The 20058-nt window shown below is 44.4% G+C and overlaps 3 protein-coding genes across 3 annotated transcripts; 2 read left to right on the top strand and 1 right to left on the bottom strand.

Moving 5' to 3' along the window:
• Positions 1-9731: 9731 nt before the first annotated feature.
• LOC119448324 (uncharacterized) lies at positions 9732-11457 on the top strand. The gene is made up of 5 exons (XM_049664097.1): positions 9732-9863; positions 9929-10092; positions 10206-10335; positions 10765-10849; positions 11447-11457. Exons 1-5 carry the CDS (start codon positions 9732-9734, stop codon positions 11455-11457), a joined length of 522 nt encoding a protein of 173 aa, XP_049520054.1.
• Positions 11458-11546: 89 nt separating this feature from the next.
• On the top strand, positions 11547-12663 carry LOC125939656 (uncharacterized). The gene is made up of 2 exons (XM_037711693.2): positions 11547-11833; positions 12285-12663. The coding sequence occupies exons 1-2, from the start codon at positions 11547-11549 to the stop codon at positions 12661-12663; spliced, it is 666 nt and encodes a 221-aa protein (XP_037567621.2).
• Positions 12664-13807: 1144 nt separating this feature from the next.
• On the bottom strand, positions 13808-17666 carry LOC119448336 (uncharacterized). Its single transcript, XM_049664109.1, has 4 exons — positions 17510-17666; positions 16933-17104; positions 16559-16685; positions 13808-13864 (listed from the first exon to the last, which is right to left on the bottom strand). The coding sequence occupies exons 1-4, from the start codon at positions 17664-17666 to the stop codon at positions 13808-13810; spliced, it is 513 nt and encodes a 170-aa protein (XP_049520066.1).
• Between the last annotated feature and the right edge of the window lie 2392 nt (positions 17667-20058).

Genomic DNA, 20058 nt, shown 5'->3' on the forward strand with positions numbered 1-20058 from the left:
TCGAGTTTCCAAGCTCTTGATTTTCTGTCAGCATTCTTGAACTCTTGCTGCCAGTAATTTCTTCCCAGCTGGCCGAATTATCTCGAGGCCCCACGGTGACACTACCGATGCTTTCAAGCATATACTTTTCGGGATAAGGTTCTTTGCAGGAAAGGTGGCACTTACAGATTTCTATTTTGGACGCGAGTGAGACGAACCAGCAAGTCTTGGTAACAATGTTTTGTGGATAAGTTCTGTAGCAGGTGTTGTCAAGGGTTCGACGCAAATTCATTTAGCCAAGTAACATGACTACGAAGTTGTAGTGAATGCCCAAGTGCCTATCATCGTGTCAGCGACATACAATTTTTCGTAAAACGTTTAACTCATATGTTTAACTCATGCAAGATGTAACCAAGACTTGCCGGTTCATTTCACTCACGTCTTGAATAGCCACCTGTAATTGGCACCTTTTCTTAAGGACACACGGTAGGGCAAAATTTTTTTTAATTCGATTTTTGGTTTTTCACTTTTTTAGAATGCTCAGGCCTTCCTCAACAATACCCAGTGCCCCACATGTTTTTCCGCGTTTTGATTGAGCCAAAAAGACCAGGTTTTCGAAACCAAGTGATGAGCGGCCACGCCTCGCCCCCATTTTTCACCTAGCACAAACTAGCATATCGCTCATGTTTCGTCCAAGCGTAATTTTTTTTTGATAACCAAAAGTGGCAATTTCTCTAATCTTAGCAAAATTTTAAAAAGCAGTCTGGCAACCTAAAGGCACACTGCGCGGTTTACTTGATTTACTGAACGCTGGTGTCTTTTACAGAGGTTTCTTCGCACGTGTGTGAGAGGCGCGCATGGAAACGCGAATTGGGTTTTGTGCGGTTCGTTTGAGTTTCCTTGAAGCTGTGTTGATGGTGTTGCATCGGCGAAACGTATTTTTGGGATGACAAAGCCAAAGAAACTCTTCAAAAAGCGCAGTTACAGTGGCTAGCGCAGTTTTCATGAAATTAGACACACTTCGGTGACTGCTGACAGAGACGAGACTGACAGCCCTCCTTATGCGAGCCCTGCGCCAGTCCTTCATGCCATTAAGGCAATATTCCAACAGTTAGCTCACCCAGACCTGCTGAAAACGTGCTTGCACGGCAAGACCCAAATTGCAAATGAGTCATTTAATCATGTCGTGTGGGAGCGCGCACCGAGAAATGTGTTCCTCGGAATGGAGATGCTCAAAACTGCCACCATTGATGCTGTGCTCACGTTCAATGAAGGGTGCTTGGCAAGTGTTAACGTCCTGAAGGCGTTTGGCATATCACCAGGGCGTAACACTGTGATGTGGTTGGGTGAAGTGGACCATCGTCGGCTGTATTTTGCCAAGAGCAAGGCCGAAGACATGACAAAACAAGCCAGGCAAACAAGAAAACAAGCAAAGGAGCGAAACGCTGACTCTGGCCATGACTATATGGCTGGTGGCTATTAGGCAAATGGTTCAGTGCATCTTGTTTTTGAAAGAAAATGAAGTGAACATGTTTTTTGTCTTTGACCCTCAATATCTCGAAACAAATTATTTTGTTACATTTGCCCCATTTTTATAAAAACTTGAAATGACAGCAGGTTGATTTTTAGCCAGCATAAAGTAAACATGTATGCACAGCTACTGAACTAGAATGGTACACATGCACTCAACAGTTCATTTTCTCTGAATTGTTTTCTTTAAAAATAACAAAAACTGGCTGTGTTAGTAAAGAAATTGCAAAAATATTGATCTTTGACAAGTAATCTTAGTTCTAGTTCCACTGCAAGACGACATGATCGCGAATGAAATGAAAGAAACCTGAATGCGCTACACGCAGTACTTGCGGAGAAAGTGGGTCTCAAATAAGTCTCAAAATACATGGGAGGTATAGGGCCTACCCTATGCCTTTAAACCACATTTGCAAAGCCAGGAGTCTTATCCTGAAAAGCCTTTAATTGAAGACATCACTAGTGTGGGTGTGGGGCCTCAAGATAATTCAGCAAGCAGAGAAAAAATTGCTGACAGTACAAGTAAAAGTATGCCAACAGAAAATGAAGGGCTTGGAAGACGATGTATTCTTCGCAAAGTGTCAACTACAGGGTCATTGTTCACGAGTTCCCGAATGCGCAACTCCATGCCAACTTCATGCCGACGCTAAGAAAACACCAGGGCAGGCAGTTGCAAGAAATTTAGTGCTCTAAGAAAAATGCGGCCACTCAAACCATGGAAGTTACGTTTAACTTGTCTTCTTACAACTACACTGAACCTGAAAACGCTGTTTTGGGTAAGGGAACAAACACCAACACTGGTGCCTTGCCTAACTCTATGAGAATCACCTGCGCCGTGAATGGTGCCGTCAGTGCATTTCCTTCCGAAGATGAGGCCCGCACCTGCACTGTCAGTGTGCTGTAAAAATTGCAGAAGCACATCCCGCAAGCTTGTCTTCCTAGCAAAGAAGCTGTGTGGGACTCCAAAAACCCATAGAACCAACGAACACAAACCCAAGCCCCATCTTTTCACCACTCGCTTTATATTGCTGTGCAAGCAGTAAAATTGGATGGTGTTAGTAGTGTTCTGTCCTGTCACCTCGCCTTTCCTATGAATTTTGTGCTAAATAAAGCTTTTTCTTGGTGAAAGAGTGCTAGTTTAAGGCATAAACCAGCTCCATGACAGTTTGCAATAAGGAGTGTGAACATTTGCTGAAAGTAGGTCCACGAAGAATATTGCAAAAAGAGCACTTTAAAAAAACACACAAGTGTATCTATCACCATGGCCAATCTATGTGTCTTCTATCTTAACATATTTTTCAAAATCGAAGCTCAAAACTGATATCCAGGTGCAAGCTCTCCATATCATATTACCTTGTCAATGATGAAGCAAAGCACACTGGTGCCTGGATGTTGTGGGACCAACTCAGGTGTGGAGATCAGCACTGATCAGCAACACAGCACAGTCTGTTTACACTTTCTCTGCAGGCCCAGCCATACCTGTATTAATACAAGTGGGCTTAGTGTCACGTGAGTATAATATAAAAAGTGACACTCTGAACAGAGCAATCCTTGTTCGGCATACATATGAAAAAATGCAGATATTCTCCATATAGCAAGCTTCACTTTGAGTAACAAATCCTGCACTATAAGAAAAATATGATGCATGAGCCATCTATGCAAGAAAATTAATTGAAGATCCCTTTTTTTTGCCTCCCTCCTCCTCCTCGTGTATCGATGGCAGTCACGTTAAGTAAACTAGGCCAGACAGCCACACAGTGTAAGCAAAGGTGGTCACTTGGTGGGCCAATTATGATACCATAGCACAACATGCATCCTTAAAGTCGTTATAATGTCTTTTGTAAGCTGCACATCCTGCAGGCACTGCAATGAATGGTAAAGCACCCATAAGCCCAGCAGCATAACTTGGCATGTCTACCAGGAGGCTTTCAGTACACTTTGACAACTATCCTCCTATGGCTTGAGCCCAATTTTTCTCAACAGAAGGTAAGCATCTACACTTTAAAAAGTACCACAATAGCTTTGCAAGTTCAGCACTATGTGTAAAACCAATCAAATTGTTCTGCAACCAAGTAAGCATCCCCTTTTCATACACATAAATATCAGCAACACTGCTACTGACATATGGGCATTTTGCAGACAAAAACAGCAAGCGCAAGACCTGAAGCTTGGGCAAGTTGGTAACAGTTCATTTTGATGGTGTTCATAGCACACACATGCCAAAAGAATAAGCGACAGGCAGACAGTGACAATGAACTGTCCTCTTTCACACTCTCTGTGTCGCTTAGTTCCTTGGAATGTGTGAGCTGTGAATGCCACCATCTGCCTGTCCCTTATCTCAGAAAGTCTGCCCAGTGAATAGCATGGAAAGGAACATAGAGACCAAATATTGCTACAATAGATGAAGAAAAGGAAACATGCTCTCTGATGCAGCACATCTATAAGCAATTTAATTTTCAACCAACATCCTAAGCCTGCCGCGCTTAAAAAAGCTCACTCAAGTTGCTGTGCAAGACAACAGTTTGCTTTTGCAGAAAATAGAGTTACATTTATTCCATTATTTTGGCAAACTGGTACTTCAGTATTGTGAAAAGGTGGTATCAGTGAAAACCAGCTTAATGTTTGTGTAACAAAAAAGCCTACAGTCAGCTACAAAGATCATGCTTGATATAAATCTGCCAGTGAACACGGTAAATCAATATTTCCATGACTGTTGAGGTAAAAAGAATCGCTGACAAATTCCCGACAGACTACATGTTTTGGAGAAGACTGCTTTTCTACTGCAAGCGTTTAACAGAGCTCCAGTGAATACAGTATGATATAACTTATTGCTGGACATTTCAAAAATATTCTCTTTATGGCTTCTTAGGGACTTGGGGAAATGAGGAGTAAGTGCAGTGACATCTCTGAGCACCTTAAAGAAAATACTGGTGATTACATGACAACACAAACTGCTGACATGCAACATAACTTTCAGGCAGTGTTGTCTCATGCTACATCATTCAGACAAAACTTTAAGGGGACACTTAGGGAAAAATAATTATTTGAGCTGCATTATTAAATTACTCTTCCGCAACACCAGAAAAACTGCAGTTACCAAAAGAAGAGGCTTGATAAGCTAGAAAATACACAAGAACGAAATACAGGTTGTGAAACCACAATAAAGTTCCCGCACCTGCTGGCTGTCTGCTAAGCCCTAGTTAATTTGTTTTTGGCAAAAATTAACCATATTGCATTCTAAAGAGGCAAGAACTGCACTTAGCAATTTTTGAGCAAGTGTACTGAATTACAACAGCCAAAATATCCGAAAATGCTCTGGAATGCATGATGTCCCCCAACATACCAGCAGTGACGTTTCGCCACAGAATTTGGCAGGAAATGCAACTTGACCTTCAATTTCTTTTCCAATAAATAACCTCTCATCACAAAACTAACACAAAAAGAAAGAATACAAGATGCGTCTAAACTGATTCAGTGTCTCCCTTTAGTGTTCCTTTAAAGCCAAATTTGTAAATTTATTTGGTGAGGTATGTGGCCGGAGTCATTTTGTACACATTCATACCACTTATTCTTGGCCTTGCTTAAGTGCCTTTGTATGCCATGCAACATGAAACTGAATAACAGGATTCACTGTAAAGGGAGAAATGAATGGGATTCGCCTAGCATGGCGTATCTGCACAGGCTTAAAGAAAAGTGGCTGCATGGCCTAAATAAAAAAAAATTTAAATAAATCACACTTTGGGCAGGTGTCACGTTGTGGTACTACCTCAACATCTTGACAAGTGCTTATTCAGTCTGTACTTATCACAAAAGCTTCCTAATGACATACGCCCCTTTTGCACTAATTGTGTCTGCGCCAAAGAGGCTAAGGCTAAATGTTAGGTAGTCACACACATTTTAACAGTCATATTCAAGTGCATTATGACTTTTGTCTGCCATGTTTAATAACGTGTAGCGGTCTACATAGCACATTATGATTTAATTATTGTAGGACAGCATGGCTTGAGCACGACGTACCTAAACACTTTGTTAGGTGAGAAAGCATTGTTTCGGGTACTTTCGGGGAGCAGCCCAAGCCTTATTCACAACATAAACCTTGTTTCCCTGAGAATGTCCGACAATCGCATATTTCAAATAGACCATTTGAAATGCACGCAAAGTACAGCATGGTTTAGAGGGTACCACTAACTATTGAAATGCACATCATCCAAGTTCAGCAGTCAACATCATAACTAAGCTTGTAGAAGTGCACATTAGCAAGTTGACAGAATAATAAGGACAAGGTGAGAGAGATCGTCCCCACTATAAGAGAAGCCATAGCAGAGTTCAAGCTTTCTTCCATGTCATATGCGAAAGGGCAAAGCATACCCAGCTTTCGGTCACACTCTCACCTGCGGCCACTGCACCAGGCTGACTGACATGCATAACCAGCAGTTTGTGATACATCATCAAACCTGCAATTTACGTGACATCAGAGATCAGCTACAAGCTTGGTGCTATGCTGCTCTAGGGATTTATTATGAACTGACTAATTTAAATGTTATGCTTCATGGTTTGTTGCAAGCTTCAGAAATTTACTTATTCATTTAAAAACATACCTCATAGGCTCCAGCTGCAGTACTGCATAAGGTGGTAGAAAGAACATTGTGAGCCAAAAAAAAGAACATACAATACAAGTAAAAAAAAAAGAAATACTCTTTCACACTGTCATTACTTATTTGGCAGCTAGCTTATAAAAGGGAGTAGAAACGTTGCCATGTTGGTAGTGCTTTAGAAGATTAAAAAAGAAGAGATTAAACTGAAGATTCAAACACTTTCGAGCCACTTTTCGTAGATTTTTCTTTCGACGTACCTTTAGGAATGTGAATCAATGAACACCCTCCCCCCACCCCCCGCCAAAAAAAAGAAAAAAGTGTCATACATGATTTTTGACTACTCAGAGAAATAAATCTAGGAACACAGAATCTGTGCAGGCATGTATGTTAGGAATTAAGTGCAGTAACACTTGTATAACTTGGACTGCCCTTCTGCTTTCGTCGGCCAACTCATAACAAGACATAAAAGGATAAGTGCCTCAAAACACAGTTCCTAAAAAAATGTCACTATACAGTCAGTAAGAAGCATATCATGCATATCTACTCAAGCCCCCAATTATACTTAACTCAGAGGAGGCTACTTAGGTATATTGATTAAACTGAAGGTAGGCGATATTTTAAAATATACATAACTTGCAACTACGTCACACCGCGGAACTCAGGGATATGATCTCGCAAGGCGCCGCCATTACCGAGCACATTGCGGCAGACGACACAGCGCCAAGCTGTGCGGATTTCTTATTTCCCGTCGACGCCGTACGTCGCAATGGCGATTTGTGAAATATTTGGCTGCAGTACGAGAAGTGCAAACTGCATGAAAGGGGACCAGACTCGGGGATGTACTGTTTGCCTGAGGTAATAACAAATCAGTGCGACCTCACAAAGGCGCTGTTCGAGAAGCGGAGAGGTACTTGGCTTGCGCGCATCAACAGGAAGGACCTCAAGAATGTTTACCTGCAGAGAAACAGTCAAAACAAAATATCTGTCACAGCCTCCCTCATTTTCTGTCAGCAATCACATGACATCATTTTTTTTTGCTATTCCTCACAACAGTTGTTAATTCTTGTGTTCGGCTGCAAAGCAAAGAAATAAAAATGTGGTGACTGAGCACCACAATTGCTGTTTGCAGTGTTGTTGGCTGACACAAAGCTGGTAATGATTATGCACAAGTCTTGAAAGCAGCTGTCATGCTCCCGTTGCAGGTAATCCCAAGTAATTTAAGGAAAAGAACAGGGACTCAGGGGCAGTAAAAAATACAGTTCGGCAGTAGACACACTAAAGCTGCTTTCCTTTAACAGCAAGCAGGAAAACAGGAGTGTTTTTTTTTTTGCTTTCACTCTGCGTTGGCTCATTTCTGATCCAGATTGTGAAATTCGGTGTACGTTATCCCCGCTCGGCGACATCGCCGTGTGGCCGACGCGAGTTGAAGCTTCAATTTCACTTAGGCTGATGTATGTCGATCCTTTATGTGGTTATTGCTGTTTTTTTTTTATCACAGCTATGAAATGACGAGTGCATTCAACTCACCTGGCTAAGCAAGACAACTCGCTTAGACGGCAACTTCTTCGCAATGAGGTTCCGGACCCATCCGCTCGTAAAGTAGTTGTGCGAGTCGAGCGACTTGTAAGCCTTCATCTGATCTAATGAAACATAACACTACATAATTTATAATGTATTTTGTTTATTTTGTTGATAACATGAGATAATTTATAATGTCAACATGGGTAACCGGTAGTAGCAGGCTTGCATTAACAGCGGCTTGCGCACCAACTGGTAGCCGATATGGATCCACGCCGTCACATAGGGCGATTTTTTCTTTGTACCTGGCCCGCGTTGGTCCCACAAGTTCATCAAAGTATGCAGGACAAAGTCCTGCACAATTCTCCTTCGCCATGCGCGCAAGGCAATCGATTAAAGCATACGCACAAAGCAAAACGATCCGCCGCATGGACGTAAACACAGCTCCGCTGCTCCGCCACCACGACGTATGTGCTCGGTAATGGCGGACGCAAAACCGGAAGGCACCGGAAGGTATACATAACCGGAAGGTATACATAAGTTGCACGTGACACGTCACGTGCAACTTACGTATACAGTTCAAGTAGTACTTGAATCGTACATCGAAACTGGCCGTTATGAATATGGCATCTAAAGCAAAAGTGTTGTACATTATGCCAAACCTGCCAGCCTGTGAACTTTATATTTTGCAAAAATCCTAGACACAATCCTTTGTTGGAAAGTCCAGCATGTATTTTCTTAAAGCTTTCTCTCAGCACTTACATTATTCAACAGACACATTATTAACCATTAACTTGGAACAACAGAAACTAAGAACATTGTTTTTATAGCAGTGTGTTTTTTTCAGTGCTTTTGCTCTTGCCGATTTAGCCGGCTGCACGATCGTATCTGAATAAACTCGTCTAAGACGGGTGTGATACAGTGCACTTTTCATCGCGATCAAGCCCAATCCGGATCAACTTCCTCGCTTGTGATTGGCTCCTTTGCGCGAGCCAATTTCAGTAGCTAATTTCGATTTGGATCGGGCTTGATCGTGACCAAAGTGTATGTGTGACACCGGTATTAAGGAAGTGCCCCTCTGGTATACTCGTTAGGGATTTTGCATTGCTAATAAAGCAGCACAAGTGCCATCACAATTTATCAATTGTTTTACATGCAATTTCGTGCTCTCATACCACCCCATCTTTCTAGATTCTTACAACAGATCTCCAATAGAATTTCATTCTCATAACTCAATGCAACAATAGTAAAATTGTAGAATGAGCCCAAATTTGTAAATCTCGCCAAAAGATTTAGGACCGATGACAGGTACGAATTATACCAACAGAACCTAGAACTCATAAGTGGCCGTGACCGTTTTGTACACACCTTGTCAAAGCAAGCAGATCAGATTCCTTGTCGGGCTGCATTTTGCCACAGGCTCCCATGTCGTGTAGAGATGCCTCCGTTTCACGAAATCGTGACATACCTAAACAGTAAGAAATGTTCAGTTTATTGCAATCACTGCTGAAACTGCAAACTTATGATTGCACAACACCGCGTTAAATTGTGAAAGGGCCTAATACAGCCAGCTACATGGTTGTGTAAATATTTCATTCTGACATCACGAGCAGTTATTTAACCTGTCAAATGCACGAAGACATACAGAACACTCAATACAAGAAACAAGTATAAACCGCATTCACGCGATCTTGCGCGCGACAGCGACAAGCGACGCGATGGAGTTGGCTGTCGCGTTTGCTCGTCGCCTGCAAGCAAACCCGCATGCGAGCGACGGCATCGCGCGACGGCTCTCCAGTGTTGCCGGTATTAGGGGAGCGAGTGAGCACCAAACCTGGCGTGGCACTTTCTGTAATAATTTAAGTTGATTTGTTTTGCTGTAAAAAGTAACATAAAGTATTTCTGAAGGTCTTGCAGTAGGTTTTTTTTTCTTGTACCTATCTAAATTTAGTACTTCGTCCGTTCCGTCTGCGAAGCGCGGCAGACGGTTCCCGCGAGGGGCTTTCCTGTTCCCGCCCGCGCTCGCTGAACCGCCGGTGTCATTCTGCTGTACGATTCTCCTGTGCGAGGCCTTGTTTTTCTTTCCTTGCCGTGAAGTTTTCTGTTCGTGCAATGGAGCGGCGAAGGAAGCTGGCTGCTGCGCAGCTACTTCTTATTATAAGGAGGAGGCAGGCGCTGTCTCGCAGGCAGTGGGTTCGGCCGGTCTGGACGAAGCGAGCGGACGAAAGCGAGTACTTCACAGCGGTAAGTTGCAAAAGACAAAGGCCTCGACGCAGTACAACTGCATACGCTTTCATTGCCTTTCGCAGATGAAACTCATGAAGAACGGCGACGACTCGCTGTTCTTCAAGTTCTACCGGATGTCGCCGGAGACATTCGACGCTCTCCACGACTTGGTGCGGGACCGGCTGTCGAAGGAATGGGTCTGTAGGGACCCCATTTCGTCTGGCGAGCGCCTTGCGCTGACGCTGCGGTAGGACCATTTTGTCACTTCGGTACTTCTTATGATTCGGGAGAAAGTGGCCGTTGACCATTACGAAATTTTCGTGCGTCGATCGAGCTCTGTGTGCTCTTGTGTGCTTTCAGATACCTGTCATCCGGCATGCTCATCCGAGATGCAGCGATGGCCTTCAGAGTGGGGCTGGAGACTGCACGGGAGGCGATTCACCTAACGTGCAGCGTGCTGTGGGAGGTGTTGTCCCCTGTGTACATGAAGGTGTGCATAAAATATTTTCATAGCATGTGCAAAGTCTAGTGGTACCAATAAGCATGATTTTATGTTCTCACTTACTGAGCAGTGGCTGAGTATTAGTTGCTTCTGTGAGCATTTGAAATGAATTTCACTCAATTTCAGTGTTGTTTGTGCTATCTTATATTCAAAACGAATGTCTTAGATCGTACAACGCATGTATGTCTGCAGAAAGTGGACCGCGGTTTAAAATACTAGATTAACATACCAAGGGTATAAGATCACATTAGCTAAAACCAGCAGCAGTAAGATGTACGGTGTGTGATAGTTATGTTTGCAGTAGCTGGAATAGTGATCAGATCCACATACACAGAGCATGAGGGTACATTAGGTGCATAATGCAGCAGTAAAGTCCGCCAGTGATTGGTGTGCATCAAATATTTCCGTATTGTGCAGCCTCCGACAGAGGACGACTGGAGGGACATCGCTGCAGGATTTTGCAGCCGTTGGCAGTTCCCGAATTGCCTGGGTGCTGTGGACGGCAAGCATGTGGAGATAAGATGTCCAAGAAAGGCAGGGAGCCTATACTTTAACTATAAGGTATGGAACAGAAGATTGCAGTGTTGCATGCAGCATATTTGCTGCTAAAGGGTCTGCTTTGTGAACACAAACACTCCTAATACTTCCCAGGAGTATTGTACGGGAATAACCTTGTGCATAATGCACAGCCTACTTCTTTTGTTAATTCATTTTGAGAAAAGATTGTGTTGGCACGCTTTGTTCAAAAGGGGTAGTACAATACCATCATCCTGGTTTTGCAACCTGCAAGCAGAGGACTGCCACGAGTAATTATTTATGCGTTATGAGAATGTACCATTCATAGCTGTATTGTTGATTGGAGGACATGAGGGGGGAGAGTGTTTCTTTTTTTCTTTCTTTTCAGAAACGAGACAGCGACAAAGGAGAATGTTTTTTGGGTGATTTGTGTCTAGTTGCCTGTTTCACACTTGAACAGCGACAAGCATAGAGGAGATGGGGTATGTGTGAGTAGCAGACTACGAGAAGATTGAAAAATTATGTACACTCTAGGGGCAAAGCTTGTGGTACAGTCAAATGTCCGTTTTTCATGTGTGCCCAGCAATACTGTAATGAAAGATAATGAAGTGGCTGCAGTTACAAGAATTATTTAATGTTATTTTTATTTCCAATGCTTTCAGGGCACCCATTCCATTGTGCTCATGGCCGTGGCCGACAGCCAGTACCTGCTCCGCCTTATTGATGTTGGCGCACCTGGGAGGTTTAGTGATGGGGGAATTTTCAAAGATTCCCCCATTGGCAAACGACTGCATGAGGGCAAGCTCAATCTGCCTCGGGCAGCTATGCTACCGGGTTCTGAGAAAGTTTGCCCTCATGTGTTTGTTGGCGATGAAGCCTTCCAGCTGCGTCCCGACTTCATGCGGCCACTGCCGGGCACCAGCACTGAAGCTGAGGAGGTCATCTTCAATTACCGCCTCAGTCGTGCCAGGTCTGTACCACATCAGGTTATAACCCTAATCATTTATCCACTTGCTGTGACACTAACATAATTTCCACAATGCTCCTGCATGTATTTAGTTCTCACTGTTTGCATTTCTACAACATTCATTAACAAATATTTATTTTAGTACATAGGACATTTTCTTGATTACCTTATATTTGAACTATGTTAACTGTGAGAGCAATGACGTATCCTGCCATTACTTCTGATTATGTGTTTGCTGTAACTGCACGAATATTTTTTTGCACTTTTATAACTAATAACAACACCTTTAAAATGTTGGTGTTTGGCCTCTTTGGGACCAGAATGCACAACATGCCATCATCATTTAGTGCTACATGTTTTTCTACTTTGGTACAGACTTCTACTGCTGTGACGTTTTAAGAAGCACCTACTTATTTTTTGCGCATTTTTAAGCCAGAATTTGTTTATGTTTCAGACGATGCGTAGAGAACGCCTTCGGGATTCTTGTTTCGCGTTGGCGCATCTACGAGCGGCAGATAAACCTGCAGCCTGAGAATGCGGACAGTGTTGTGAAGGCAACCTGCATCCTCCACAACTTCTTGTCCATGACTGCCAGCGCTGCTGCGACATATCGCCCACCTGGATATGCGGACTGCCACGACGTGTTCGGGTCTGTCCACAACGGCACATGGCGACAAGGGACGGCAAGTGCAGCTGTGTTTGGCCTGCAGGGAGCAAAGGCCCGCAACTCCACAAATGTGGCAAATTCAGTGCGGAAAGTGTTTATGAACTACTTCAAGAATGAAGGGCAGGTGGCTTGGCAGTGGGACCTGCCAGGGGTCACAAGGCCGTAAGACTGCAGGCCTGCTGCTTGACTTCATGAAGAACCCAACAGCCCTTTTCAGGGCTCCCAACTTGATGCTTCGGCTGTGGGTCGCTGGATTCGCGATATCCTGTTCTGTGGCCCTTCTTTGCATTTCATTTCCTCATGCTGAGCTCAGGAGTGTGGTGGAATTGGTTCGTTCAAATATGCTATTCTGTGTATTCACAGTTGATGCATGCCCGGTTAAAAAAAATCGGCAAACACAGGCATCCTGAAGGTGTAACAAAATTTTTTATTTGCTTTGCTAATGAGCTGTTTCATATCCTGGCAACTATGACAATTGTAATTTCGATATATTTATTGGCCCGGAAGGCATCACAAAAGTTGGATAAATTCAACATAAAAGTAAGAATTGCAAAAAACAGTAAGAAAGCACTACAGTCATAAATGACAAAGACAATGGTGTTCACAAGGTCATGTGCAAACAAACTGCACAGAGGATACAAAAGTCTTGAATGCAAGGATAACCTAGAAAGTAAGTTGGGTGGTTTGCTGGGCAAGATGGTTCATTGTGAAAGTGTGATGCTCCCAGTAAGGCAAAAATATGGCAGCACGATTAAATGGAGGATGCAGTACAAGCACTGGCACAAGCAAGGTATCTAAGTGGCTGGTTTAAAAGCTCGCTCGCTCTTTATCAGTGAGTTGGACCAAAAATTACTTGAAGGTAACCTAGAAAACTGCCCATACATTGATGCTTCAACTGAAACATACAAGCAACTCGAGGCAAGCTAAAAACAAATATGTGAATAAAATTTTACCACAGGAATGGCCTTAAACATTGCACAACAGCACATTTACAGCAAACCATTACGGTGTACTAATAAGCCCTGGTTCACAGTATTACCAAACTGAGAGATGCAGTACCTCTGTACAAAAAAACTGTAGGCATGGAAACGCGACAGAAATGGCCTTAACATGGCACAACAGTATGTATATATTGTGAGACGCCGCCCGGGACGAAGGCAGAGCTCTTCTATTGTCACACAGCGCAAGACAGCCCACGAACACCAACCCGACAAAATGATGATGATGAACTGCACAGTTAGCGCTCACAATGTATATATATATATATATATATATATATATATACATATATACACACATACAAGAAACCATTACGGTCTACTGAAGCCCTGGTTCACAGTGTCACCAAATTGGGAGATGCAGTACGCCTGTACGAAAAAATGGTAGGCATGGAACTATATCACAGAAATGGCTTTAACATTGCATTACAGTATACAGGGTGTTTCAGTGAACACTTTTAAAAATTTATAAAGATTGCCTGTTGCAGATAGCCCAATTCTAGTTAATGAGCTGGTCTACTCGTAGAGGCGGACATTACTTGCACAACAAAAAGTTGTCGCAGTTTCACCTGAAAGGGGAAGCATCAATTGCAATAGCAAATTTGTAGAGAGCTATACGTAGTAATGATATTAGCTTTATCAGCTGTATAAACTTGGACATGCAGCAGCACCGGCAACACGCAGAACTGTTGTCGACGCCGTCGGCGCTTTGCCCGCGTTCGCACAAAATGCGTGCGGCGTTGGTGACTGTTGTCGGAGCCTCTGATATAAATAGGCACTTGGTGCCGCAGCTAAACGTCGCCTCCCTTCCCTCCCCCACGGCCTCTTGCGCGTCGGAAGAAGGCGCGTTTGCTCTACATATATGGCGATTGTAAAGGAGGAAAGAGACGCCTACTTCTGCAGCCCTTAAGCGAGCACGGCGCAGAACGCGCGTTTGTTCTCCGCCGTGCGTTCACTCCCCGTGAAAGTGCGCGCCCCTCACGCCCTTTCACTCGCACATACAGCGTTCGGCGCTCGGCGACGATTTCATCTCCATTGACGTCATACGGAACCTCACGGCGACGCCGACAGCAGAAATCTGCTTTTGAGTGTCCATATAATTGCTATCGCAATAAAAGTGTTCGCTGAAACACCGTGTATGTATATATATATATACAAGAAACCATTACGGTGTACTGAAGCCCTGGTTCACATTATCACAGTGTTACCAAATTGGGAGATGCAGTACGCCTGTACAAAAAAAAAAAAGGTAGGCATGGAACCATATCACAGAAATTGCCTTAACATTGCACAACAGTATATATACAGCAAACCATTACGGTGTGCAGAAGGAACTGGTGTTGCACAAATAAGTATGCTTGCAGAAGTAAAACATCACCACGAACCTTTTCAGTATGGATTTTCTGCAATGATTGGGACTAGTTCAATAAATATTAACACTTGAAAATAAATTGACTCTTCACAGGTAACAGTTGAATGTACAAAAAGTATCAACTCGCTGTAGTGGCTTAGCGGCCATGAAGTTGTGCTGCTAAGTATTATGTTGCAGGTTTTCATTACCGTTTGCAGTGGCTGCATGTTAAGAAATGCGAAAACACTTCTGTGCTTAGATGTAGGTGCACGTTAAATAACCCTAGGTTATGAAAACAAATTGGAAGCTCTTTCCTATGGTACAGCTTTGCGACCCAACGCAGGCATCAACCAGAATCTTAGTTTGAGCTAATTGGCAAGTCATATTCAAGGAAACCTACAGCACATGCTATACAGAGACAAAGAATACACATGACAGGACAGGCACCAACTTGCGACCGATTTTATTTAGAACGAGAATTCGCTTTTTATGCACAGCCAAGTCAGGTGATCATGGTGAACGTGTTACAGTAAAGCACAATCGCCGAGTGAGCTACTGTGCATGCTAATTGAAATGTTTTTTTAGTATGTTTACCTTAAGCATGTTCACCATAATCACATGACTTGGGTATGCATGGAAAGGGAACTGTGGTTCTCATTAGGTGAAAGTTGGCACTCATCCTGGCGTATGTATTCTCTGCTTGCGTTAAGTTTGTGCTGTAGATTTCCTTCAAATGGAAAAGCACCAAGTTTTGTTGAGGTGTGCACTGAAGCACCATGTAGGTTAGTACCGTGCCATAAAGTCCTGGAGTGGCACATTGGACTGATTGTTTCAGAGTACTGATGCATTGTTTGACAAGTCAGGTATAAATAGCAGTTGAGCGGGAAGCAATGGCAATTATTAGCTAGTAGATCCACTATTTCTCACACGCTGCGATTGCTCAGTGGTTATGGTGTTGGACTGCTGAGCATGAGGTCACTGGATCGAATCCCGGCCACGGTGGTCGCATTTAGACGGGGGCGAAATGCAGAAAACACCCGCATACTTAGATTTAGGTGCACGTTAGAGAACCCCAGGTGGTCCAGATTAATCCGCAGTCCCCCATTACGGCGTGCCTCATAATCAGATGGTGGTTTTGGCATGTAAAACTCCTAAACTTTTTTGTCCACTTTTTCTCGAAACATAGCTGTAGCACTGCCATGGCACTTTCAAATAAGCTGTCAAATATACTGCAAAAGGGTGGCTGCTTGGTGAAACACTGATTAGACTAAGAAAACGCCCTTTTTAGTGCGCAATTCATAGAAAGGAAAGCGACAAAGTGCACTATGCAAAGTGCGACAGGATGGCTCTGTCACACTTCATCCTCCTACGAATTGCGCACTGAAGAGGATATTTTCCTTATCTAAACAGTGAAATATGTGCAAAAAATAAAACTTTAATTTGAAGCGTAACTAATGTACTTAGAAACTATTTGCATGAGCTCCATTTGCATTTCTTCCCGCAGCCTCAGAGGAACACGCCTCATTTTGGCTGCGAGAAATGAAGAAAAGTGATCATGCTCATCACACTGTTTTTCCAGTATCTGGCCAATGCTATCAATCTGTTCATCATACTTTTCTTTTCGGTTTTTTTTTTTTGGGCGGCTGCACCTCTCGTGCTTCAGCACACACCTGAACAAGATTCGATGCCTGCGTATTGTCATATGTACCAACCTCTTCGACCGACAACTCATCATCCTGATACATTTCTTCGAAGATTTGTTGGGCTGATTCATTGAGGCCGGTGCCACCTACACTGTTCACGTCATCCTCAGCAACTGGCTTGAGGTTGCCTGATGTCCTGCATAAAATAACATTGTAGGGTTGAAGTTAGGTCTACTAAGCACTCCTCTCATCTGAAAAAGATAAGTTGGCCTGTGTGATTTAATAAGCATTCCGTGCATTCACTTTAATGAACTTTCTTGTTCATATTTAGCTTGTTTATGCATGCACATAATTTGCTGTCAGGCACAAAATTTTAACAGTAATGTTGGCATGATGCCACAGAAAAATATCACTATGTGTACAACTTTCTTATACGAACTTACGGTCTTCCTGTCATTGTGTCCTTTAGAAATAGTAGACGAACAAAAAAAATCCATTGCTTCTCCTCGTCGAGGCTGTCTGCGGGCGCGCCGCTCTTGGACATTTCGCTGCGACTTTTAAGCACACGCCGGAATGTGTCCCGCAGATTTTTCCAGCGGGCTTTCACGTCAGAAACTGCGTATAAAAACATGAGTATATAGCACCGAATAAGCTTTGCGCGTATCCCACTATGAATGCAGCGTTAGCTCTGTACATGCAAGCCTTCGGTTGTCACATGCAATTCAATGCGGGATTGAACGCGCTTTCTTTATAGCAGTCAATGTTAAACAGGGCCGCAATATTGCAGTGGTGCCTTTTTCGACGTTATTAGAGAGTTTTAGATTAGGGGGACGCAAGAGTTGGAGCCCCCTAATCTAAAACTCTTTTTTTTTTTCTCGCGCTTGGTAAAATGTAGTGATCAAGCGGCGCTTCGCCCGCGTTTTATCAAAGGGCCGCATCAGCTGCATAGAATGCAGCGAGAGGCAACGCTAGAAATCGAGGCCCAGCAGGCCATGCCACTACAAACAAAGAACAACTTACCGGTCGCTCCAAGATCTGCTGCTACGCGCCGCCACGCTGCCTCGCATACGCTGCGGGACTTGTACATGCGATCCTGTAAATCCCACAGGGCGCGCTCTTTTTCAACAGCGTCTATCAGGCGCTCATTGAATACATTCTTGTCGTCGCCGTTCGACATGGTCAACGTATATAAGCCGCACTACGACCCAAAGATCCTGTATAGCGTCTGTCAACCACGCACGTGGACGTTTGCTGCTGTGGCTACTGGCGCCCCCAACACGTGGCTTTGTTTACTGACATCGCGCACGTGTGCAAACCGGTAGTACGTCACTGATCCTGATCCTGTTCCGGTTTTCTACGTCATTGATGTACATCCTGTTCCGGCTTCGCGCTATTGGCTAGTCGCTCATAGCACTTCCGGGCGACGAGCGACGAATTCTAGATTTCTAGAACCGAGCGACTGCGCGAAAAGTCCGAGCGATCTGTTCGCGCGACGGCCCGTTTCGTCGCTCGAAGCCGTCGCTCGTCGCTGTCGCGCACAAAATCGCGTGAATGCGGTTTGGGCTACACAGGTTGTCTTGACAATCTATATGCAGAAAAATTTGCATACAAGCTAAAATGTGCTCACGAGTCCGACGGAACAATCCGGTGCCGTCTCGCGCAGATGTTAGCTGTGAAGACAACACGTCAACGTACTTCTAGAAATGTATATACGATTTCTGGCCGAGAAATTACGTACAGAAGCAGTGACATTCGCGGCTTCAATTTTTGTGCCCCTTCAGACTAAACAATACTCGGCGCTAGTATACTTCATAACAGAATGCAAAGAAACAATAGATGAAACTCTTGGCAACATCCTATACTTGTTTGAGGATAATTTTCATGAAATTTTTCGCTAAATGTGTACTACGGCATTAACAACGAACATTAGGAAAGCACGTTTATAATTTTTGTCGCTGTACTAATCCTCTTGTGCTCCGCATAACAAGACACACTACACGAACCATAAAAATGAGCCAAGCGCCGGACTTACCTTTTGAGGCGGACTCGGCAAACGCTCCTTCGTGTCAGGTACGGCGGCATCGACTGCACGAACGGTCCTTCCGGCATAAACACTGTTAAATTGCGGATGAACTACAGCACAACTTCCAACACATTATTCCGTGCACTATGAACCACTGCGAGATCGGCGAGTACCAGAGGCTGCTATTGAGCCGGGAACAAAGAAAGCGTGAATGGACAGAACTACGACGACCGATAAGTGGTTCTTGAGGGAAAGGGAAAGGTTGGCGAACTACGACGACCAACAACGCCGCACCGCACGAAAGATACAGCTAGCTAGCAGCGTTGCACAGGCCCAGGGTATTAGCGATTGCTGATGCGCACAAAAAAGAGCACATTTTCTCTCGGCAAAGCGTAAATATGATTAAACTACCACATCGACCATCCGCAATACAGCCCATGCTCACTGACAGCCCAACGTTTCTGGACTGGTAACATTTTGACAGCCGAACAAGGGAAAAAGACGTCATTTTGTCATGATAGACACCGAAAGCTTTGCAAAAGCCGGAGATACGTCATGGCGGCCATATTGTTTACATCGTCGTCTACCGTGTCGTCTTCTCTGGCAACGTTGGTCTCTGGCTTCTCCGAACAATGCCTCCTTTACTAGATGCCTGCCGAGTCGCTCGTTTTCCCATTGGAGCGGAGGTTCCCGTAGTTCAGGGTGGTCGCGGAGAGACGGCGCTCGATGCCGACCCTACTTCCTGTTGCGGAGGAAGTGACGATAACGAGGCTGGCACGCGCTCGACCAATGGCTTGACGAGAGACCGCGGGTCCTGCCTCCGGGATCGCAACAAACGCCGTTGTAATCTCGGAGGCAGGGTCACGTGGTTCAGGTTTGGAACGGCCGCCGCAGCTAGCGCTCGCAGCCGACCCCGGTGGAGGAGAGGAAAGAGGAGAGGGGCAGGAACCAGCTTCTCGGCTCACGCGGCAGGCATCTTCTAAAGGAGGCATTGCTCCGAACTACAGAACGGTGCTCCGGTTTTTTTTTTTTTTTTTTTTTTTTTTTTTTTTTTTTTTTTTTCGGCCTTTATATTCTATGCCTTTATTCAATGGTGCTCCACGGTAATCGTGATCGCATGGATGGTGGCGGCTGGTATTTGCATGTTATGCGAGTGATGCGGCGTGTTTCAACAACGTTTCTTTCATCATCGAGGACAGCAACCTGCGGAGCAGCCGTATCAACCGGTCAGGGCCGTTAAATCGCAGCATATCCTGGTTTGGTTTGTGAATTCTACGAGGGGTGTTGGTGTTTTATGCGGCGGTATCGACCACGCATTTGGTGTCGAGTGGCGTCGTCGACGGACTTTGTTCTGGCTTGTGTGCCGTTTTGCGGATGTGTATAGTTCATGAGGAGTGCCGTCTCTGCATCGGACGCTGCTGCCACGCCGGCTCGATTTGCGTTATAGCGAATGCGCGAGAACGTCCGCACTGTCTGTCGCGAATGCTTTCAGACACTGCTTGTGTTCTGTCTGTGTGTGTGTGTGTGTGTGTGTGTGTGTGTGCGC

Source organism: Dermacentor silvarum, chromosome 1, assembly GCF_013339745.2.
Source record: "Dermacentor silvarum isolate Dsil-2018 chromosome 1, BIME_Dsil_1.4, whole genome shotgun sequence".
NCBI lineage: Eukaryota > Metazoa > Arthropoda > Arachnida > Ixodida > Ixodidae > Dermacentor > Dermacentor silvarum.

Excerpts from the sequence above, each read along its gene's own strand:
- LOC119448324 (XM_049664097.1), top strand. The coding sequence starts at position 9,732 with ATGGAGCGGCGAAGGAAGCTGGCTGCTGCGCAGCTACTTCTTATTATA. Across the intron at positions 9,864-9,928 it reads AAAGCGAGTACTTCACAGCG|ATGAAACTCATGAAGAACGG; the intron begins GTAAGTTGCAAA and ends TGCCTTTCGCAG. Across the intron at positions 10,336-10,764 it reads TGTCCCCTGTGTACATGAAG|CCTCCGACAGAGGACGACTG; the intron begins GTGTGCATAAAA and ends CGTATTGTGCAG.
- LOC125939656 (XM_037711693.2), top strand. The coding sequence starts at position 11,547 with ATGGCCGTGGCCGACAGCCAGTACCTGCTCCGCCTTATTGATGTTGGC. Across the intron at positions 11,834-12,284 it reads TACCGCCTCAGTCGTGCCAG|ACGATGCGTAGAGAACGCCT; the intron begins GTCTGTACCACA and ends TTTATGTTTCAG.
- LOC119448336 (XM_049664109.1), bottom strand. The coding sequence starts at position 17,666 with ATGTCGAACGGCGACGACAAGAATGTATTCAATGAGCGCCTGATAGAC. Across the intron at positions 17,105-17,509 it reads AGCAGATCTTGGAGCGACCG|TTTCTGACGTGAAAGCCCGC; the intron begins GTAAGTTGTTCT and ends TTTTATACGCAG. Across the intron at positions 13,865-16,558 it reads ATGAGTTGTCGGTCGAAGAG|GCGTACTGCATCTCCCAATT; the intron begins GTTGGTACATAT and ends TTTTTCGTACAG.